The 23769-nt window shown below is 41.9% G+C and overlaps 1 protein-coding gene across 1 annotated transcript; it reads left to right on the top strand.

Moving 5' to 3' along the window:
• The first annotated feature begins 4345 nt into the window (after positions 1–4345).
• COPB2 (COPI coat complex subunit beta 2) lies at positions 4346–21457 on the top strand. The gene is made up of 22 exons (XM_053460181.1): positions 4346–4410; positions 5090–5227; positions 5494–5580; positions 7097–7223; positions 7723–7871; positions 7982–8128; positions 8337–8436; positions 8554–8696; positions 9255–9454; positions 9708–9818; positions 11318–11406; positions 12183–12289; positions 12511–12654; positions 12855–12985; positions 16801–17008; positions 17232–17342; positions 17607–17821; positions 18639–18731; positions 18874–19054; positions 19664–19732; positions 20543–20656; positions 20874–21457. The coding sequence occupies exons 1-22, from the start codon at positions 4408–4410 to the stop codon at positions 20964–20966; spliced, it is 2760 nt and encodes a 919-aa protein (XP_053316156.1). The 5' UTR covers positions 4346–4407; the 3' UTR covers positions 20967–21457.
• The last annotated feature ends 2312 nt before the right edge of the window (positions 21458–23769 follow it).

The following is a 23769-nucleotide window of genomic DNA, read 5'->3' on the forward strand; positions in this document are numbered from 1 at the left end:
TCTGTAGACAAAATACTAGTAGACAAAATAACCAAGAAGATCATTTGCATTATCGACCCAGAAACATGTCTAACAGTTTTAAAAGTATTCTGTTGCTTCTTTTTCAAATTCATTTTTTTTCCCACTAAACTATGAGTTATGGGCGAGTTAAGGTATAAAAAGCACTTCATCTCATTAATATAGCTATGGGGATAAATACCCTTTCCCTAAATAAAAAGGGCATAGGTACTCTAAAGGAGGAAAAATGAACCAGGCTGGTTAAGGACCATGCTATTTTTTTTTTACACCAAGGCTGTATTAACATATTTGCAGTGCTTCTGTTTAGCTGTAATTTTCTCGTTTAGTGTGTCCGCACAAGTTGTTTATTGTTTTTTCAGAAAAAGTATGGCTTTTTTGATCACATATAATTTCAGATAAGAAAATATTAAAATATGGGGAAAATTTGAAAAAAGCACTTTTTCTCACTGAAAAATCTTTTACTTATCCGCAAAAGCTAATGAAAAAACTACTTAGTAGATTCTACTATTTGTCCTGGGTTTGGAAATACCCAATGGTTTTATGTTTTGTTTTTGCTTTTTTTTTGTTGCAAGTTATAGGGCAGGGGTGTCCAAGTTTTTTCTGCAGTGGGCCACTTCACCAGAATTGTATACGTGCGAGGGCCGCACTCATTTTTCACTGTGAGAAAATATGGCCTTTAATAAAACATGCAGATTAAAATAAAGTAAATGACACAAAACCTTTACTTTTCCTCTCACTGATTTCTGGGCCTAGAAAGTTTTGTGACTAAAAATTCAGGATTCAGGATAATTAAAAATGAAATAGTTCTATTTATTCTAGGGATGCACCAAAATGAAAATTCTGGACCAAAACATTCACGGTACACTTAGCCAAAACCGAAAATGACCCCCCACCTTTAAAAATAATAATAATAACTCACATTTTTAATAAAAGTAGGTAACACACCACAACTGGACAAAAAAAAATCAGCAATATGACTTGGCATGATAGGAGTGTGATTGCTAACAGCAATCACACTCCTATCATACCCAGGCAACCAGTAAATGCTGATACCTAGGCATGATGGGACTGTGCTTGCTGTGATTGTTGTTATCAATCACACTCCTATCATGCCAAGTCAGCCGGTACATGTTGGTACAGGGTGGCTGTAAGTGATGTGCAGACCCCATATTGCTGGCAGCATCAATACAAAAGGGGGGCAGCTAGCTAGGTTTCAGCATGTACTGGCTAACTTGGCATGATAGGAGTGTGATTGCTAACAGCAATCACAGTCCCAGCATGCCTAGGTTCCAGCACTTACACATCCAACCAGTAAATGCTGGAACCTAGGCATGATGGGACTGTGATTGCTGTTAGCAATCACACTCCTATCATGCCAAGTCAGCCAGTACATGCTGATACAGGGTGGTTGTAAGTGATGTGCAGACCCCATACTGCTGGCAGCATCAATACACAAGGGGGCCAGCTAGCCAGGTTTCGGCATGTACTGGCTGACTTGGCATGATAGTAGTGTGATTGCTAACAGCAATCACAGTCACATCATGCCTAGGTTCCAGCACTTACACATCCATGCTATCACACACACACACTCATTCATTCATATACTCATTCCCTCAATCACACATGCTCATTCAAACACCCTCACCGCCCCCTTACCTGCACTGCAGCTCCTCGATGCCACTTACAGACTTCAGCAGGGGGCGCGGCCTCCCTCTGCGTTCTCTGGTACTGCACAGAGGAAGCAGGACTGGAGCAGAGGCTCTTGTTGTAGCAGGGCTCGAGGCGCGGCCCGCGTAAGATAGGTTGCCCTGGTCGCATGTTGGACGCCCCTGTTATAGGGCAATAAGTACGAGTAGCATTTTTCAAAGCTAATTCAAAACCATTTTTTCCAAATATGGTAATCCTGTCCCCATGTCCTATTTTGGACGGCTTTGAAGACAACAAATTCAATTTACCCTCATCAAACCATATATTTTTAGAAACTAGACACCCCAAGCTATTCCAAATGCTTATATTTTTAAACTTTCTATGCACTAATTCTACAACCAATCTTTGTGCTTTTTTCACACAAATTGTACTTCAGATATAAATGTACAGCTCCTGATAGATGTCACTTCAAAACAACACCCCAATATGTGTTCAGTAACATCTGCTTGGTTGCGGGGTTGCTTGGGAGGTAAAACTCCACATTTTGGAACTTTGACATCTGATCCTTCTCCACCCATTTCCTATTTGGGACATCTTTTAAGCTGGCTATTTCAATTTACCCCATAAAACCACATATTTTTGAATACTAGACACCCCAGTGTATTTTAAATGGTGGTATTTTAACTCTTTACATGAACTAATTCTACAACCAGCCTTTAGCAATGAATTTACAGTCCTTGGTAAATTCCATTGATTCCACCGATGCATAGATTTGTCTGGTTGGCTGGGGGCTAAAAAGCTATATTTGGGAGGTGCACATTTTATTATTTTCATTTTGACATCTAGTCACTCTGCACCCATGTCATATGTGGTACATCTTTGAACCTTGCCAGTTCAATTTACCCCATCAAACCATACATTTTACACCTCATGAGTATTTGAAATGCTAGTATTTTAACTCTTTCCATGCCAGGATTTTTGGGAAGATACATCACTAATTTTAAAACTTGCTCATAGAAATAAACTTTTTATTTTTTATAATTTGGGATTTTTTTTACATTTAGTCGGAACTGGGTGGTTACCCTGATGGTGACATTACTGCGGAATTATTTCAAAATGTTACCAAATGTATTTTTTTTAACTAGTTTTATTTGTTTCGGGGTGGTGCCAGTGTAAGAATTAAGGAAGGATCAGGCCTCTGCTGTGGCTTCCTCACAGACCTCAAAGAAGCACCTCACGAGACGCACACCTCAGGCTTCCAAAACAAAAGAAGAAAACCAAACAAACAGCCTTGTCAGGACAGTAAAGCACTGTATTGCTATGTTACAGTACCACAGAAGTTCCTGAGAGGCTGTATTTCCTGCCGTCTGCGCCGCTATTTCCACCTGATGATCCAAGCCTTGTATTCCTGGTGACTATGGGCAGAAGGAAGCAATGTCTGGCGGGTGTACCCAGGCAGGGTACAGATCTTCCCGTCACAACCCTGTTTTGATACCTACTATGCATAGATTGATGCACTCTAGTTAAGGGTAAAACAGGCTTCTTTATTATGCATAGCTTCATAACATACAACTGCCATGCTGAGCTGGTTAGCTCCAAACTCCAGTTACTACAACTCACACTGAACTCTCTAGCACCCTCTGCAGGTTGCTTGTATAACATTGCTACAAACCCCTCTCTTCCTAGGGCAGGGCCATCCAGGGGCTGCCATAATGATCAGATTAGTCCTATTGGCCAGGAGTGAGCTGATCATCATCAGCCCAATTTTGATTGGTTAACTCACAGCAATTGAAAATTATTCATAGGAGCACAGCATTGACTGATATTTAGTCCTCACAACCTTGATGGGATAAATATTAACCCCTGCAATGCCGCAATCGTGTCATACACAATCGCAGTATTGAAGCTGCACCATCGCTCTTAATGGAGTGATCAGGCAGCAGGGGAGGGTTGGAGCAGAGTCACTTTATTTAGAGCTTTTTTATAGGTGAAATGCGTTGTGTGGCAACGTGAAGTGGACAGACTGAATATTTATCACTTTATATTTTTATTGGATTACATTTATTAGGACTCTCCTCTGGATTTTTTATTGACTCCAGCAGCTCTGATCTGGAGGTGGAATCATTGAGGACAATCTGTGGGATTTTTCCTTATTTTAATGTAGTAAAGTACCTATGTGCTAATTTTACTAAAATACTATTCCTGGACACTGAGACCACTCCTGGGAAGATTATCCACAGACATTCTTGAAGGTCTTACCCCGACCCTTACATGAAGACCAAGTTAATTAATTTTTGTTGCCTTTTTGTATAACTTTTTTCATGTGGTAAAAATTCCTTCTTTTATAAGTTATTACTAATTGTGTTAAAAAGACATAACTGGGGAAGTCAATACGGAAATCAATGGAATACTACTGATTCCACTACGCTTTCTCCGTTTCAGGTTGTTAACCAATGGGCTTCATGGTTTACAGCTGTAATACGAGCACAGATATACTGCTTTACACTGCGCTCTTACGGGTTTGCTTTAAGTTCTTTGCCAATCACAACATGGCATATGGCGTAGAACAGAAACTAAATGGCCACGTCATGAAATACTCCCGTTATTGCCAGTCACAACATGTCTGCTCATCGTCAATACAGCTTTAGAAGTTGCCGGAAGTGGTAAGACAGGAAGTTTCGCTGGGTCCGATCTTGCTCCCGGAAGCTCCACGTCAGTCAGTGAGCGAGAGGAACCGGAGAAATGGTAAGACGCTGGGTGTTAGGCCCGTGACCAAGAATAAAGAATAATTCATATGTGTGTTTAGTGGAGCGTGCATATTGAGTGTATAGACCTGTGAAGTGTTCGTCTTATCACGTTGCGGGATTTCTTTGTAAAGAAATCGAACTGTTGGCTGTGGCTTTAGAGCGGAGGAATCAATCCCTTATATATATATATGTGTGTGTGTTAACATGACTAAAAAAACATGGAAAGCTCTGTACAACGAGTCTCTACACCCTTGTGGTAATTAACGTTATATAAAGGCTGAACTGAATGGCCTTTTAATGTGTGCTGTCACCAGTGCCGTGGGTATCCTCCACCGGTACATTATGATTCATCAGCCAATGCTGGATAGATTAATCTAAGCCCTTGCATAGGACATTTTGTTTTTGTTTGTTATACACTATCCATGCAGGAGGATGTGTGGCAAGGTGTGTATTTTGTCTAATGCATTGTTTACATGGTGTATATGTGTACCATGCATTGAAATGTTGTTTATGTCGTTCTGTTTTCTATGACAAGCTTATTTTTGGCTTAATATTTCCCAATGTGTCACTGGGTACTCTGTATGGTGATAGTTATGTTGTATGTTATTTCTCCGTTCTTATCTGTAAATTTGCTACATTAAATTCCCCACTTAGTGATGTAAATAAAATCTTTGCAGCCTCTGCGACTTGATATCAAGAGAAAGCTGACTGCTCGGTCTGACCGAGTGAAGAGCGTTGACTTGCATCCTACAGAGCCATGGATGCTGGCAAGTCTGTACAATGGCAGCGTTTGCGTATGGAATCATGAGACACAGGTAATAAAATCAACACTTCAGATTTAGTCTTGATTTGGTGGGAATTGGCATAAAATATATAGAAATGTTGTAAATCAGCAATATGTAGAAAATTATCCACCCTATCATTCGTAGCGCGGTTCATTAAGCATGTAAAACTTGTGTGTGCTCTAAAACATCGTTTATCAACAGTGATCCATTTTTTGTTTCCTGCTAACGCTTTTATATGCCGTCTTCTATAATATATATTACACATATTTACCTAATGCTGTTTCATGTGATTCTAGACGCTTGTTAAAACATTCGAAGTTTGTGATCTTCCGGTCAGAGCAGCAAAGTTTGTGGCCAGGAAAAACTGGGTGGTCACTGGAGCAGTAAGTGGAGTTTTTTTATTTTTATAAATCTTAATTTCCTGTAATCACAGTCCTTTAACGCCTTCGTGTCACTGGTTGATTTTACACGGTGCTCGTGTTTAGCTGTAATTTTATTCTTTCTCTTTTTCTGAGCCCACACAAGTTATATATTGCTTTTTCCGTGACAAGACGGGCTTTCTTTAGATGACATTTTTTTGATTGTATCATATCCGTTTACCATGGGTTTGCCTGGCTGTTTGGGGTGCAAAAGGGCTGCATTGCTTTTTTGGAACTGGAAGGTTCCCCTGATGGTGACATTAGTGGGAAATTATTTTTACTTGTTACCAGTTTTCATTTTTTTTACGTTTATTTTACTAATCACATTGCGGTTAGAAAGCTGGGCTCCATTGACTTGCATGGTTGAATGCAGTACCTGTATTCAACCTGCAAGTGGAGCCAGAGTTCTCAGGAGGGTCTAAAGAGAAACTTACGAGTGGCAAAATCGGTCGCACGGACGGTTGTGACCGCTTTCCGGAGCAGTCACAGCGCGTCCTGGGGTGGTGGGTGTTCGGTGTCGCTGAATGCCTTGCTGTGGTTGATCACCTCCTAAACTCTTTTAAAACCGGTGTCTGCTGCCATACAGTGTATGGTGAATGTTGATGCCGTGGGGGAGGTGCCAGATCTTGTTGTTGCTAAATGCCTCGAAATCGAGGCATTACAGCAACACAGATTGGGTGCAGAAAGCGAACGTAGATAGCTTTCTGTACCCTTTAAAACCCTTGACCGTCCTGGCACGTCAATTGTCACCAACTTTTTTAGTGCTTGACGTGCCTGGACCATCAATGGTCATCAAGGGGTTAATATTCTAACCAACTCATGAAATCAAAACACTGCAAGAGCTTGTGGTCCCTGGGAGGGGTGTCATGCTTTGATTTGCAATATATATATCCAATTACCCAATTTGATTTTACATCTTTCTGTCTTAAGGCAGTTATGCATAGTATTTCAACACAGTAGATGAAGAGATTATGCTTGGGAATCCAACAATTAAATATGTTCATTGCTGCAGTTATAGGCTCCTCTCTGCACATTTTTGTTAAGATTTGGTAAGTTTTACCAACTTGATCTATTGGAGTCTTAACAAAATATGTATTGTACTGACTACATTGTGAGTTGGTATACACTGTATACATACCAGCTGTGTTATCTAAGTGTTGTGTAATTATCTCAGCACTTAGTCTTTTCCATAAAATTTAGGTTGATAAACCATCCAAGAGACATTACCTAGACATTCCCTAAGCATTACATTTTTCACTGATCCAAAAATCTATTTGGTTGGAGTCCATTATACTTAAACTGTACATGGAGATTTAAGGAGGAACATGCGCTGTGGCCTGTTTGTTCACTAAACCTACAGCAATGTAAATGTAACCAACTGTCTCGCTATTGCTGATGCAATCTTGAGCAGAATAGCACACTAAGGTAAGCTTTTGGGGTATTTTTAAAGAGCAGAACTCACAGATCTTTTTCTTTCAAGGATGACATGCAGATCAGGGTATTCAACTACAACACCCTGGAGAGAGTTCACATGTTCGAGGCACATTCAGATTATATCCGGTGTATCGCTGTACATCCTACTCAGCCTTTCATCCTGACCAGCAGTGGTAAGATGCACAAATATATATATAATAATAAACTTACCTTTAAAGGTTTCAGGTAAAGGGTATTTGGCACCTTTCTATGTTGCTTTTAACAGACCTGCAAAAATATTGTTTGTTGTCTAGTCATTTTATGTCAGTTTATAAAAAAAATAAATAATTTTATTATAATTTTTCCATAACGTTGCTATTAAATGTTAAGATCAGGGATAATTGTGTACGAACACTCAGCTGTTTTTGGATATATCTACTTCTGTCTGCTAGTTGTACATGAATCTAGCTCCTACTCTAGAGTACATTTGTCAACTGTTTTCCCCTGTAAAAATAGTGTCATGATATATTAAGTTATTAACAGGGTATACAATATCCATATGAATTTACTACTGTTCTATGCAGTAATTTACTACAGGCAAACTACATGTCCAGTTACTTTCTGCTATTTGATCTTGCGTTCTTTTAAATGTCATACTGTGTGTTGCACAAAGTTGTGGTCTTTCCCTTGCAGATGACATGCTGATCAAGCTGTGGGACTGGGATAAGAAGTGGTCCTGCTCCCAAGTGTTTGAGGGCCACACACACTATGTCATGCAAATTGTCATAAATCCTAAGGACAACAACCAGTTTGCAAGTGCCTCATTGGACCGAACCATTAAGGTACAGTGAAAACAAACCCAGACTTCCTTTCTGGGCTTTAACATGTCTTTTGCTTTGGCGCCACACACTACTGCATAGGGTTCTACTGATTGTATTTCTTTCACACACAGGTTTGGCAGCTAGGGTCATCCTCCCCCAACTTTACCCTGGAGGGGCATGAGAAAGGTGTAAACTGCATTGACTATTACAGCGGTGGTGATAAGCCTTACCTCATCTCAGGTGCAGATGACAGACTGGTGAAGATCTGGGACTACCAGGTGAGAATCAGACCAAGGTGTCCTGTTTTTATAAAGATTGATAAGTTTAGTCCTTGCTTTAGGTACAACTCTGTCTACCTTCTTGCTCTGAATAAAGGATGAGAATGTATATCCTGACAGGCATACAGAGGTCTCATGTATACCAAAGTGTTTATGGTATCACCTTTATTACTGACCAGAACTAACTTGCTCTCTACTACTGTTATAGAATAAGACTTGCGTACAGACCTTGGAGGGCCACGCACAGAATGTGTCCTGTGTTAGCTTTCACCCAGAGCTCCCTATCATCATCACAGGCTCTGAAGATGGTATGTACTTATTGATGTGGCTTTCAATGAACCTACAGCTGTAGTTCTTGCTGTGTGGTACTGATCAGCATTCACCGATTTGTGGCTGTTTAATGACTGACTGCCTTTTCCCTCTAGGCACAGTACGGATTTGGCACTCTAGCACTTACCGCCTTGAGAGCACTCTCAACTACGGCATGGAACGGGTCTGGTGTGTGTCTGGTCTCCGTGGCTCCAATAACATAGCCTTGGGATATGATGAAGGCAGCATCATTGTTAAGGTGAGGATTGCTTATTATACATATACAATAATATATAGCTAACCAACATTCAATGTTATAGTACGCTTTTGAGCAGAGCCCCCTTTGACCTAATGTACAGATTTGTCTTTGTCTGGTTTTGCCTTATCCTTTGAGTGTATGTATTGTTATTGTAAGATTAGACACAGGTTATAATAGTGGCTGTGATGCATGGTTTAGGTTCAGGATGCATGTTTATACTTATTTATACTGCTTAAAGCAAGCATTCCTTACCTGTAACAGTTCCTAAGCAGTGTGTCTGTTCTTTAAGCCTGTGTAATTATCAGATATGTTTGTGGCTAACACTTTGAAAATTAGATTTATTGTATGGGTTGTTTAATAGACAAAAATCCTATTTTTTTCCTGTTTGTTTACCATATCCTGTAACTGTAAAACATACAAACTTTGTACATGCATGTTGTCTGGAATGCAATGGATGGGAATTATCTATGTGCGTAACAGCGTGTGCTCCACTGGCTTTAATTATTTTGAGTATATTCACACGGTCTTCATATCATGTGTCTGGCCCCCTGTCTCTAGCTGGGACGCGAAGAGCCTGCAATGTCTATGGATGCCAATGGCAAGATCATCTGGGCAAAGCATTCTGAGGTGCAACAAGCCAACCTTAAAGCAATGGGTGATGCAGAAATTAAAGATGGAGAGAGACTTCCATTGGCTGTAAAGGATATGGGGAGCTGTGAAATCTACCCCCAGACCATCCAACATAATCCAAATGGAAGGTAATTAACATACTTTGACTAAAACTTTCCTCGATACCTTATTGTCCACACAGTGTTCCCCTATAACAGCAGGCGACTTAACTTCTTAGTAATTCTTAGCAGCTGTCAGTGGCCGTGGTCCCCTAGATTAGGTCCAAGCCCATCGGTTTGATCTACAATTATAGTGAATGAAGCACTGCGGCTTATAGTGTAGGACACCCTGTTTTTTGTGTTACGTCTCACCTGTTGCATTACACTTGTATCTACTTTTCAGGTTTGTGGTAGTATGTGGCGATGGAGAATACATCATTTACACTGCTATGGCGTTGAGAAACAAGAGCTTTGGGTCTGCGCAGGAGTTTGTCTGGGCTCACGACTCCTCTGAGTAAGTTTTTGAAACGGGGCCCCATAGTGTTGTCGCGGGGCATGTTAACCTGTTAGTCTGATAATGTAATGAAATTGGAAGGGATGAATAACAGTTAGTCTGAGATTTTTTTTTTGGCTGAAGCGTCAGACTAGGTCTAGCCCTAACAACCATTGCACTTCTTAAAATATACCGTATTGGCCCGAATATAGGCCGCACTTTTTTCCCCCACTTTAAGACTTTAAAGTGGGGGTGTGGCCTATATTCGGGGTCTAGCGCCCGACGCCCGGGACATGCAGTCCCGGGCGCCGGGCAGGCAGCGGGGTTAGGATACAGATCCCCCGCAGCGGTGCAGGGGACCTGTATCCTACTGTCTGATACACTCAGACAGCCTCCCCTGCCAGCACTTCCCACGGGGGGAGTACCGGCGCGGGAGGTTGTCTAAGCGCATCGCACGGACGTCCGCAAAATGCATTTTAACCCCCCCGACTTACCAGGGCAGACTCCCGGGTGTCTTGCAGGGCCGGCGGAAGACACCTACGCAATACGCGTATACAACTTCCGGTGCTGGTAATTCCGCTGAGTGCCGGCACCGGGAGTTGTATACACGATGTGCATAGATGTCCCCCTCCAGCCCCGTAAGACACCCGGGAGTCTACTCTGGTAAATTGGGGGGGAGGACAGAGTGGCAGCATATCGCGGGCGGGGGGGGGGGGGACAGAGTGGCAGCATATCTCGGGGGGGGAGAGGACAGAGTGGCAGCATATCTCGGGGGGGGGCAGAGTGGCAGCATATCTCGGGGGGGGGGGGGAACAGAGCGGCAGCATATCTCGGGGGGGGGAGAGGACAGAGTGGCAGCATGTTTTTTGGTGCTTTTTTAAAGAAAAAAACTTTTTCTTTAAAAAAGCACCAAACTTTTAGGGTGCGGCCTATATACGGGGGCGGCCTATATCCGAGCCAATACGGTATTTGCCAATGAACTACCACCCAGCTGGTAACCCGAATTAATAATGCACCTGGGCTCGGCTGGATAATGTTGCTATTCTTTTAGAGCATTAGACATTTAATACAGAATACCACCAGTTCTCTTTATATAGGAAAGATATGTTTAAGAATCTTAGATGATCATGGCATAAATGTTACATTTTGTGTTTGTAGCCCCATAGTCCCCCCAGATGGTGTTTCACAAATCAGTCAGAAGGTTCAAAAGCCATTTTCTTGTTTTTAATGTCGACTTGGCTTGCACACTTTGATGTTTGAAGCAGCGCAGAATACGCTTTTTTTTTTTTTTGCAGGGAGTAATAAGGCATAACGAACATTAAATGGAACATTTTGCCTGATAGAAATTGCATTGTATAATTTGCAGAGCAGTTCCTTCGTGGGGCACTTTAATATAGCAGCTAATCTTCAAACTTTCTTACATCCCATTATTTAATATTTGCTTATACCTGTAACTTTTAATGACACTTTTTATGTCAAGAAAGTGGGAAATGTTGTTAAGTATGCTGTCTGACCTCCAGATACGCAATTCGAGAGAGCAACAGTGTAGTCAAGATTTTCAAAAACTTCAAAGAGAAGAAGAGCTTCAAACCAGACTTTGGGGCAGAAGGTGAGTTAATTGTCTGCATCTGTGTACGCTTTAATATGCATTCTTCCTATACAAAAAATAAAACACTTGACACAGAAGTGGCTGCAGTAGCTGCCCTCCTTGTCTGTGGTCCAACCATGGTGCAGCTGGTGGAACTTTTCACACATGCCCATGGAGGTCTGAACAGATCCTCGCCCTCAGCATTCATCCAAGCTGGGTGTGAGTATATCACGTACAGGGAAAATGTGTTCGGCCAAATCTTCAATGCATTTGCATGAAAATGTAAAGGAACCACACAGTTATCAAAGTGCCTATCATCCCTTTAATGGCAGGGCATTTTGCTACACGTTTAGGAGGTTAAAGGTGATCTGCACGTAAGCAAAATATTAATTGAGCACTTTAGGAACTTCCCAAGGAAGGTTTAATCAAATAAAAACATGGAAACTTTTAACAGGCTGTTCTAGAAACAGAAAATAGCATAACAAAATATGAATGAGGGAAAACTTCTTGATTACTTCTGGGAATTATTTTGGCGTTCACTAATACTCGGAATGATTCCAATGCTGCATTTGGTAACAGCACAGTTGGTGGAACAGTATGTTTTAACTCTTGCATGGTGAATTCCACTCCTCAAGAATCTGTAATAGTTAAGAATCTGTGAGTATGGGGAGCTAATAATTGATGTCCAGACAGTGATTTTAGGTCACTGATGATACAAGTTTCCTTCTTCTGGTTTAGGACAATAATGTTGAAGCTGTACTGTCTCAAAAAACTCATTGTCCTTCAACTTTTCTCAGGCATTTATGGTGGCTTTTTACTGGGAGTGCGATCTGTCAATGGCTTGGCCTTCTATGACTGGGAGAACACAGAACTTATCCGCAGGATTGAAATCCAGCCCAAACATGTGAGTTTACATTTTTAATTAAGAATTAAATTGCAGCAAAATGTAATGACAACCGCATAAATGGAGAGGTTCTGATACAGGAACCAGGGTCACACACACCACAGTCTAAATAAGACAAGGTGATGCCGGTTACTGAATGGAGATGGGTTTGTAGATTGATGTTGGTTATATTTGTGGAAATGCATTGTCTTCCTTCTGTGACCAAGGTTTATATATTACAGATTTTCTGGTCTGACTCTGGGGAGCTGGTTTGCATTGCTACAGAGGAATCATTCTTCATCCTGAAGTATATGTCTGAGAAGGTGGCTACTGCTCAGGAGACCCATGAGGGTGTGTCAGAAGATGGCATTGAAGATGCTTTTGAGGTGATTAAATGTTAATACTTTCTGAAATATGGGGCTATTTGGTGCAGTAAGTGCATTGGGGTAAACTTGACATCTGTTAAGTCTATAGGAAAAATGCACACAGAACCCGAATATAATGCCAGGATATTGGAAATGTTAACATTAAAGGCAAAATGTAGCTTGTTTTATTCTTAGCAATGTATTCCATCCTCCAACTCTAGGTACTTGGTGAAATCCAAGAGATAGTAAAGACCGGACTTTGGGTTGGAGACTGCTTCATCTATACAAGCACAGTGAACAGACTCAACTATTACGTTGGGGGAGAAATTGTTACAATTGCACATCTGGACAGGTAAGTGACTGCAGTGTAAAAGACTATCCCAGTGCTGAGAAATGTTACAGGTTGTTTCGCAAACAATTCTTACCTCGCTGCATTATAAATGATACTGTAGTGCTATACAGAAAATTGTTTTGTACAAGAAACCCTTGATTTTCAGTTTTTCTCATTATCGTGATTACTATTTGGTGGTTAATATTTGGCTTAGACATTTTTGAGCAATGAGTTTTGATGGAATTTTCATGATTGAGTGACATGAGCCGCAAATCATCTCATCCTGAAAAAGGAGTGTGACAGAATGAGCTGTCATACAGGGGCCCAAGGTACTCAGGGATGGCTCCAGCCTGACTGCCAAACAGGCAGGAACTCCATTGTGTAAAGTAATCCCATTAACAGGATGGCTACCAGGGGGATATTCAGTAGCTAAAGGGGATTAAAGGTTGGGTTGTCTACATGTATCTGTTAATTTATGTTAATGAAGTTCTGTGGCTATATCAGTCTATGTTTTACATCAATAAACTGTTCATTCCTGCTGTACTCAGTTCAAGGTAGTTGTGTGTCTACTTATTGGGTACACATAGCAGGGTTCCAAGGTGCGCATGCTGACTGGTGCTGGAAGTGATTCCGGGGACAACAGGAGGATACATGTGGGTGATCTCTGGGAGTTACTACAGCTCTCTTGGTGAACCCGTTACATTGGTGGCAGCGGCGGGATCCTCCTTGCAAACGTCCCAGCGGAGTACCAGCGAGTATACCAGCAGCAAGCCAAAGATGGTTCCAGCACTACAGGACGTGTTGGTGCACAGCAGAGTCGCAAGTTATATAAATGCCTGGATGGAGGCTCTCAGAGTGGACCAGGGTGTCCGGGGAATAGTCCTCCCATCCTCCAAGGAATGGTATGAGCTACAACTAGATTGGAGAATGCAGTACCTGGGAGAGCAGCCTCAAGAGAACTTGGTGGCTGAGTTGGAGAAGTTGCTTCCACTTGAAATGACTGTGGATTGTGGATACCGGGCCCTGTATTGGCAGGCCGTGCAGTGGTGTCCAGAGCTGAAGGATGATTACATGCCAGAGGGCGATGACTTTGGCGGCCCGGGATTGATAATGGAAAGCCTACAAGAGGACCAAGAATTTGGGAGCCCATCGAAATATCGGTGCGAGGAGATTCGGGAGTTCAGGGAAGGGATTCTCGCAGATGTTCCCTGTTACCTGCCTGACTTGTGGGCTGATTTTGATTATTTGGTTTACCAAGAATGGTTCCTGGAGCAGGCCTACCGAGAACTCTTTGACCGTGCTCAGCAGTGTGCTCCAGTGGATCCTGTGAGTATTGTGCCCCCACCAGAAGCACAAACATCCGAGCAGAGCGCAACTGGCCTCTGCCTACTCCCTTCCCTCACCCCAGACACTTTGCCCTATTCCCCGCAATATGGCACAGAAACTGACCAAGACCCCCCCTGCATGTCCCAGCCAGATCCCCCAGCTGAACTGCTGGCTTCGAGGCAGAGCGCTGCTGGCCTCTGCTCACCCCTTCCACTTGTTCCCAAGCCTGACCGCAGTAACCAAGGAGGGTCCGGTCAGGCAGCCACAGAGTTGGTGGTGCCCCTGGACTTTACAAATGCAGCTGAAGCGCTGCCTTCGGGGCAGAGTGCCGCTGGCCTCTGCCCGCTCCCCTCTGTGACCCCAGCTCCATTGGCTTTACCCCCCCAATGTTGGCCAGAGGCAGTGATTTTTATGGATCCTGTATCCCCAGCAGAAGTGTTGGCAATGGGAGAGAGGCAGATTGACATCTCTCCCCAGCAGATGGAGTATACAGGAGGGGATGTATGTGGCTTTCCTCCCCTCGCCGAGGATCATACAAACATTTGTACCATGCAGGTGGATTGGACTACGGTCGCCACCTGCAGTCCCCAGAGGTGCCGCGCAGTCAGCCCAGAACCCCATATGGAAGGGACCCCAGCCGCTCTGTTTTCTCCCCAGCGGCTGAGAGGACTCCAGGGAGAAGGCACATTTGGCCCTTCTCCCCAGCGGCAGTTACACTATTTGAGAGAAGCAGAGTGCGGCTGGGTGAGTACTGGTCCTTTGTTAAATTGTTTTGGGGAGTACCAATTTGTGGCTGGCAGTGGTGGTCCGGATATACAGACTGACTTTGGAGTCAAGCCGTGTGGGGTCTTACCAGACGTCACTCTCCCCCAGAAAAAGGAGATATGTGATGGAGTGTGTGACGGAACTGTCCATCACTGGGGCCCCTGGAGAGGACTGAAAGCAAGCCTGCTACCTACAGATTATGGACCCTGTCTCCCAGCCCTGACGAGTGGGACTGTTGTCCTCGTCTGGGAGCCGAACTCCCCAGTCTCTGAGTGCACCCCGGGACTGGTTGGTGGGACAGGTGCCCTTTGCCAGCCCCCTGCATCCACGGCTCCAGGAGCGACGGAGCTGTGCTCCCCGACTGAACTGGATGCAGACCCGGTTGGGGTCTGGCCCCAGTTCAGTCTTCTTTTTAAAAGGGGAGATATGTGACAGAATGAGCTGTCATACAGGGGCCCAAGGTACTCAGGGATGGCTCCAGCCTGACTGCCAAACAGGCAGGAACTCCATTGTGTAAAGTAATCCCATTAACAGGATGGCTACCAGGGGGATATTCAGTAGCTAAAGGGGATTAAAGGTTGGGTTGTCTACATGTATCTGTTAATTTATGTTAATGAAGTTCTGTGGCTATATCAGTCTATGTTTTACATCAATAAACTGTTCATTCCTGCTGTACTCAGTTCAAGGTAGTTGTGTGTCTACTTATTGGGTACACATAGCAGGGTTCCAAGGTGCGCATGCTGACTGGTGCTGGAAGTGATTCCGGGGACAACAGGAGGATACATGTGGGTGATCTCTGGGAGTTACTACAGCTCTCTTGGTGAACCCGTTACAAGGAGGTTACCATGAACCTACAAATATATTTTGACAGGGTGCCAGAAGCCCAGCAAAGACCTTATCACCATAGCATCCAGTGAAATTTGACCCTTTCATTGCTTTTTATGATAAGATCACCTACAAATATGGTACCAGCTTGACTCTTCATTAGTAACCCCCAGACTCTTCTCACACGTAACAATAATACTCATTGGTAAAAGAGCTTTCTTTCATATTGAGTCACATAATAAATAGGATTTATAGTGTGTGAAAGTTTGGGTCACTTCTGAATGTGGGCCTTTGTTGCACTGTGTTTTCTCAAAGTGGCTAATTCTTGCACATTACAGCACAAAAAAGTCCTGCTATGTACCAAATTTGCTCGATTATAAGACGACCCCCCCCAAAAGCGCCTGAATATAAGACCACCCTATAAGAAAAAAGTTTAAAAACAAGTAAATATTATTACACATGTAAACTATTTTTTTCATATTTAATCAAAACTATGATTTACCAATCACCTCGACTTACTAATCCATCCCCAAACCTGCCCCCCCCCCCTGCTCCAGACTTCCTGGTGTCTAGCTGGGGCAGCTGGTGGACATCTGCGCGATGCATGCAGACAACCTCCGCTGCTACCCGTGACTTCCGCCGGGGCGCATCGTGCAGACGTCCACCGGCTGGCAGAGAGGAGGATCCAGGACCCGTGCAGCACTGCGAGGGATCTGAGTTTTAGTCTTATAGTCAGACCTCAATTTGACCTCGAATATAAGACGAAAAAATTCTTATTGGAGCAAATATGGCATTATATTCATATATTCACAATGTTTAACTTTTACATCTACTTGATTTGTCCCAGGGGATAATGCGTTTACTGGTGAAGAGGTGTATTTGACAAATGAGGTAATTTTACTGTTTTTTTTTCTCTTCAGGACCATGTACTTGCTGGGATATATCCCCAAGGATAACCGTTTATATCTGGGTGACAAAGAATTGAACATAGTTAGTTACTCTTTGCTGGTGTCAGTCCTGGAGTACCAGACAGCTGTGATGAGGAGAGATTTTAGCATGGCTGATAAAGTCATCCCCACCATCCCCAAGGAACAAAGGACACGTGTAGCTCACTTTCTGGAGAAGCAGGTGGGAATAGACTTTAGTCACATGTTTGGCAACTAATGTGTAAGTGCAACTGTTATTAGTGGTGGCTGCAACCTTTTTTTTTAAATTATTTGGTTGGGAATCATTCAGCAGATAGCTCTTCAGTATCAGGCTGTAAAAATGTCTAGAGACATACAGTGGTTAATGAACTCTTGTCTGGTTGTCTACGCTATCCTGACCTTGCAAACGTTTGCTTTTGTTTTAGGGTTTCAAGCAGCAAGCTCTAGCTGTGTCTACAGATCCCGAACATCGCTTTGAACTGGCACTACAGCTTGGGGAGCTGAAGATCGCATATCAGCTGGCAGTAGAGGCAGAGGTGAATATCCAAATAATTATAACCTATATACAACCAATTTTGTCAGTGGCATTAGGCAGCTACTCAATCCTCAATGGTGCAGTCTCACCTTATAGAAATCTGTTATAAATAATAGGCACAATTTATTTTAAATTCAACATTTCAGATTTTCTTCTTTTACCGTCACCCATGCTGTACTGGCCAGATCAGCCTGAAAAGCAGAAATAGTCACCGTCAGTTATTTATGGCTGCTGGAATCATCTAATTCTTTTCTCTTCTCTACAGTCGGAACAGAAATGGAAGCAGCTGGCAGAACTGGCCATTAGCAAATGTCAGTTTGGGTTGGCCCAGGAGTGCCTGCACAATGCTCAGGATTACGGAGGCCTCTTACTCCTGGCCACCTCTTCGGGCAATGCACCCATGGTGAACAAGTTGGCTGAAGGGGCAGAGAGGGACGGCAAAAACAATGTTGCTTTCCTAAGCTACTTTTTACTTGGGAAGTAAGTTAAAGAACTGAGAATTTATTCCTATGAAGCCACATATTCTTCCTCCACTACTGTCACACAAATGTGTTTCCATCACATTCTGGGAGTTCGTCTCAGCGCATTAGACAGTGTCACGTGGGATTTGGTTGAAATAGCGGTAGTAAGAGTCATCCTTTTTCCTGAATCCCATGTTACCTTGTACTTAATTTTAATCCCAGCAGTGTTTACTTATTTATAACGGTCACATCCCATGGTTTGCAGTTCAATGAGGCATCTTTCCTTTCTGTTTATCAGTGAGTTCTCTCACATCCCTATAGTCTGCCAATATCTAGCTTTGGGCTTGCTTGGCATTTTGTCTCTGTGACAAAACCTTCCCGTACACTAAACAAGATATGTTGTCAAGTTATGTTACACTGTGAAATACCTATTGTAATATTTCCAAACCTTGGCAAAATGACCATATTTTTGAAATAACATCAGTGTTTTGCATCTGCCTGGGGAAAGCAGTTCTCTGCATTCACTTCCTGATGTATTTCACAACAGCCTCCTGCTCAAACAATGAAGGGCACGTGGAAAGTGTAGGGTGGAACACATCTGTTAATGAAATACAATCTTTTCACCTGGGTAGCCTTTGTGTTCGCTATAGTTTGTCCCTTTTCGTTGACTTGCGTCTGCTAGCGAGCTGTGTGTGTGAGCGAAAAATGAAAACCAACATAATAAACCCAGTTACTGAAACCGTATAGGAACGGTGCTGAATGTGCTCTAGTACTGTGAACCTGAGATAATGGCTTATTTGTCATACATTCCAAGTAACTGCGTGTTTTATTTGCAGGTTGGACACTTGCCTGGAGCTCCTTATTTCCACTGGTCGTTTGCCTGAGGCAGCATTCTTGGCACGGACTTATCTACCCAGCCAGGTGTCCAGGTAATTGTGACGCGATATGTTAGTGCGAGTTCAATATTTCAGAATGACTTGGTTTTTTAAAATCTTCAGCAAGTTGGGGGTTAAATATATCTTGGTATATAATGTGCATGGTTCCAGGTGTAACCCATTTTCATTTCTCCAGGGTAGTGAAATTATGGAAAGAGAGCCTGTCCAAGGTAAACCAGAAGGCAGCAGACTCATTGGCTGACCCCACAGAATACGAGAATCTCTTTCCTGGTTTAAGAGAAGCCTTTTTGGGAGAGGAGTATCTAAAGCAGAAGAACAATGCACTGCCTCCAGCAAGGGAATATCGTAATGTGACTGTAAGTACCCCTCTCTAGCTCCCTATACCAACTTGTGTCAGGTTTTTACCTCCGCACTACTCTGCAATAAAGCTATATGAATTTACTGGTGCGGTGGAAAAAGTCAGTTACTCGGATCAAAATGTTAACGCATATGAGTTGGCTCTTCCATTCTTGTTTCTCTCTCACCTGGCTATTCACCCAATTTTATTCCTTAATACTATAAAGGTTTGCTTACCAAAATCATCATGTAAAAGTGTTTTTCTAGCCATTACATTGAAAGTGTATAGAGAAACCTTGAATAACAGTAGGTAAACTGTAATGGTCATTTGGAACATTAGGTTCTGTGTATTGTTAATGGATTGGTTAGATATTTTCTTAATAAAGTTAAAAAAAACTTCATTATTTTAGTAATACATGCTAACAAGTTTCAACTGTATCACTACCTCTACAGTTTCTTTAGACTGAACTAGGATAATCAGAAGCTATTGTAACTGTTAAATCATACCTGACAAGGAAACTGGGTTTATTATAGATTGCCACGGGTTTTAGTAACATGGCAACATTCTTTAATCCTCACCGTAGAATTGCTAACTGGATTTTTAATACAACATGCATCTATCTCTTCAGCCAAATGAAGAAAGAAATGTTTTGGCCGAATCGAAAGGATTTGAGCCGTCTGATGAAGCCAGCTCTGTGGTGAGTTCTTGTGATTTTGCATAACAGTAGGCGTGCGAGGGACTGTGCTGAAGGAGAAAAAAAATCCATGGGATTTAAGAGGAAATTGGCCTGTAGCTGACACGGGTAATAAGAATCAAAATGCTGGTGCCTTGATTTTATGGCCTTCATTCTGTGTAGGTCTGTGGCCAGGCATTGCAGCGTGTATGTGTATATTACAGTTTGGAGTAAAACTGGGTATTATGACCGTTGTCCTGTATCACAGGAATAAAATGTACTGTCTTATGAGCGATATCACGGTATTTGCCTGTTTTTATTGCCATGCTCGCAGAAACAGAACTTGGCAGTGGATAAGAACCATTCAGCCAGGCTAGTCTCCCCATTTTTCCCTGATGTAAAGAGTGTAATCAGCCTTTGATCTTGTCTTAGATTCAGGATAGTGTTATGCCTACCCCATACATGTTAAAATTCCTTCACTGTATTGACATCTACCACTTCTAAAAATATATATTTTTGGTTAATTATACTTTTTTGAGAGAGCAGCTAGGGTTTTTAATCTGTCTGCTACATTACTCAAGATGGTGATGTACATGGAGGTTGTGTCCACCACATGTACACAAAGGTTAAATAGGGCAGATAGGGAAAACTCAACAGTTTCCAGCTGTGTTATCGGGTGTTTTTCAGACAGTATTTTGTCAGATGTCAAAAGATGCAAGAATCTGTCCATTATTTTTCACGTGATAAATTTGAGAGTGCTGCCTAATACCTGTTGAAGTGTTTATAAGAAAATGTTGTTTGCTAATATTTTTTTGTTGTTTGCTTTGTCTTTAGGAAGTGGAGAAAGAAATACCATCTCCCTCATCCCAAGCAGTGCCTGTTTTAGAACCTGCCACCCCATCTGTCCCTGCAGCAGAGAAGCCCGTTCCAAAAACCACAGAAGACAAGGTAACGCTATAGCTAGAATAAACCATTTCTGTACTTATTATGGACAGATAGGAGAGGAAGGTTACAATTGCTTTAAGTTGGCACAATTGAAAAAATAATTTACACAGAATTTTCTCCTGTTGACGTGTTGCTGGATGTTATTAACATCTTTAAAACACGTAACGCCCAGGGATTTGGTGAGACGTGCTCAGTTGTATTTTTTTTTTCATTTTTTTAGGCTTTCCTTGATTTAGAAGAGGATCTGGATAACATGGAGTTGGATGATATCGACACAACAGACATCAACTTGGATGATGAGTTTTCTGACTGAATTTTACTCAAAAAACCTTTTATTTAAGTGACCAAACGAGTTCTTTCCCTGGTTTAGGCAACTGGTCAGTAACTAGGCTCTTGCTCCCCACATCCTTCCAGTCCCTGGAGGCCTAGACAATGAGCCCAGACTGTGCAGCCAGGGCCGGGGAGCAGGATAATAGAGCTTCTCTTTAACAAGAATCCACTCCTCACCATACATGTACTTTTGTTATGTCTAAAACAGATATTTGAACACCTGTAATAACTGATGATTAATCCGTATTGCTTTGAGCCTATTTAGGTCTTCGGCAAATAAGTGTGATTATCATAAAAAGATCAATAAACATTGTAATACTTCGAGGCCTGACTTCTCGTTAATGTAATCAGAAAAAGGTTATTAGAATGGTTCAGCATCTTCTCCATGTCCACTTGGTGGTTTGTAGTAAAATGTTAGGCTGGACACGACCCTTTGTTCTCTGCAGAATATGAATAAATCCTTTTCTGTCAGCACTGTCAGTTGATGTATACTAATTTGTATGTGATGGGTGGCTTTTAATTAGAAGCTATTTATGTAGAGGGAATCTGATCTAATAATTTAAAGCAGATTTAAGTCTAAAGTGAAATATCTCTGCTTCTTAGAGCATTTTTTTGCTTTGTAAGTGAAAAACACTTAAAACTTTGCACCAGAATGTCTCATTATAAAAAAATTAAAAAAAAAAAAGGGATAAGACCAGTCACAATTCCTTAAAGCCCTATTCTAAAAAATAAAAAAACAAAGGGTGGTGCGTGCATATGTATTAACCCCCTTTGCTATGAAGCGCCTAAATAAGATCTGATGCGCCCCTTGGCTTTTAAATGGACAATCGGCTCTGTTCAAAAAGGGGAAAGAAATAGTGAATCTGCCTTTCTCCAAAGATGTTGAGCTGCTGGCTCCTTGGTTGAATACAATAAAAAATAAAAAATCAAGACTTATTAGTGCATCTTTAGATTTTAAGCATGTTATATAGTTCTTATCAAGACAGCCTTACATTCACCAATAAGTACTGTCAACTTCTTTAGTCAATGGAAGGAGAAATCCATTAAGATTATCCAATAATAAAATTATTTCCACTGCCAGGGCATGCAATGCAGTAGGGTTTGCACCTAAGATTTTGGAGAGAGTAATATTGGAAGGTTCATGTATTTTCACCCCAATTTTAAAGCACACGAAAGAAGCTTTTCTTCCTACCTTGCTGAATTTAACATGTTTTGTAGCTAAATGCAGTATTAGAAATGCTATTCCTAGTAAGGATGAATGGCCAAATGTTTCAAAAATAGTCCTGTAATCCACAGGTCAACAAATTTGGTTTGGATTTAGAAGCCAGCTTTTTTCGTCTCCCCAATCATGTTTTATTGCTATATATTACCCCCCCCGGTCCGCAGTTAAATGACTGTTGCTGGAGAAATACGACAATAGAACACACCATTCTTCAGTGCTGCACCACTCTGTATGGAACTACAGTTAACTCATTCATGACAAGGGGTATTTTACCCCATTAATACTCAAACTTGGATGTTTAACCATTATTCCTATTTTTGTGTTTTAGTGTACCTTTCAAAGATTAAGATATGTCAAGGTTTCATATTAAACCATATTTAATATAAACCATATAAATCAATGGTAAGACCACACCTTGAATACGCTGTGCAATTTTGGGCACCTATTCTAAAGTAGGATATCATAGCACTAGAAAAGGTGCAGAGGCGGGTTACAAAATTAATAAAAGGAATGGAGCGCTGTAGTTATGAAGAAAGGTTAACTAATTTAAATCTGTTTAGTTTAGAAAAATGGTGCCTCAGAGGGCTGCAGGACACGTGGTCACGCGTTTAGACTGGAAGAAAGGAGATTTAGACTAAAGCAGAGGAAAGGGGTTTTTTTACAGTAAGGACAATAAGGATGTGGAATTCTCTGCCTGCAGAGGTAGTTTTATTGGAGTCTGTACAGACGTTTAAACAACTGGATGAATACTTGCAAAAACATAGCATTCAGGGAAATATATATATACACCGTATATTTTTTTTAATTTTGGGGAAATAGCTTCTTGATTCAAGGAGAGATCTGACTGCCATTCTGGAGACTTATTTTGGATCAACAGCAATTAACAGATAAGGGAGAGGCTGAACTTGATGGACGCATGTCTTTTTTCAGCCTATATAACTATGTATATTCATGTTCATAAATATTTATTATGTACCTGGATTTGTTTAAACTCTCATATGCTGTGCAGCTGAACTTGTTGAAACATATATGAAACACATACATACACCTCTCCCCTCCCAACTCAAGGAGACCAAACTGCCTCTACCACCACTAGGGTCACATAACACGGGTGCCTCGATTCTGTGCACCGGCCATTCCCACCTCAGCACCTCCTGTAGCCAAGCAGGGGAGATGGCTTCCCATATACTACGGTTCATGTGGAACCGTACCTTTAACCAGTTAGTTTCAAGGATATCCATAGCTCATCACATGTGAACTAATGAATACATTATACACTTCTAGTTTATATCAAGACAGGAGACAGAGGAAAAAGGGGACAGATTCCATTCTTTAATAATAAAGAATCTTCATATATTACACCCCATAATCTGTTTTAATCTCTTCTAACATTACTTGAAGAATGATTTTGTTTTGCTTGTGGAGCCACATATACTTGGATGCCCTACTTATAAGTGGAAGCCTTTTTACTATGTTCTAAACCGATGCTATGGCTTTAGCTTATCGCTTTGTCCTTTTTTACACTGGTGTGCCAGGCTTAGGCAAAACACGACAGGTTACAATG

Source organism: Spea bombifrons, chromosome 3 (genome assembly GCF_027358695.1).
Source record: "Spea bombifrons isolate aSpeBom1 chromosome 3, aSpeBom1.2.pri, whole genome shotgun sequence".
NCBI lineage: Eukaryota > Metazoa > Chordata > Amphibia > Anura > Pelobatidae > Spea > Spea bombifrons.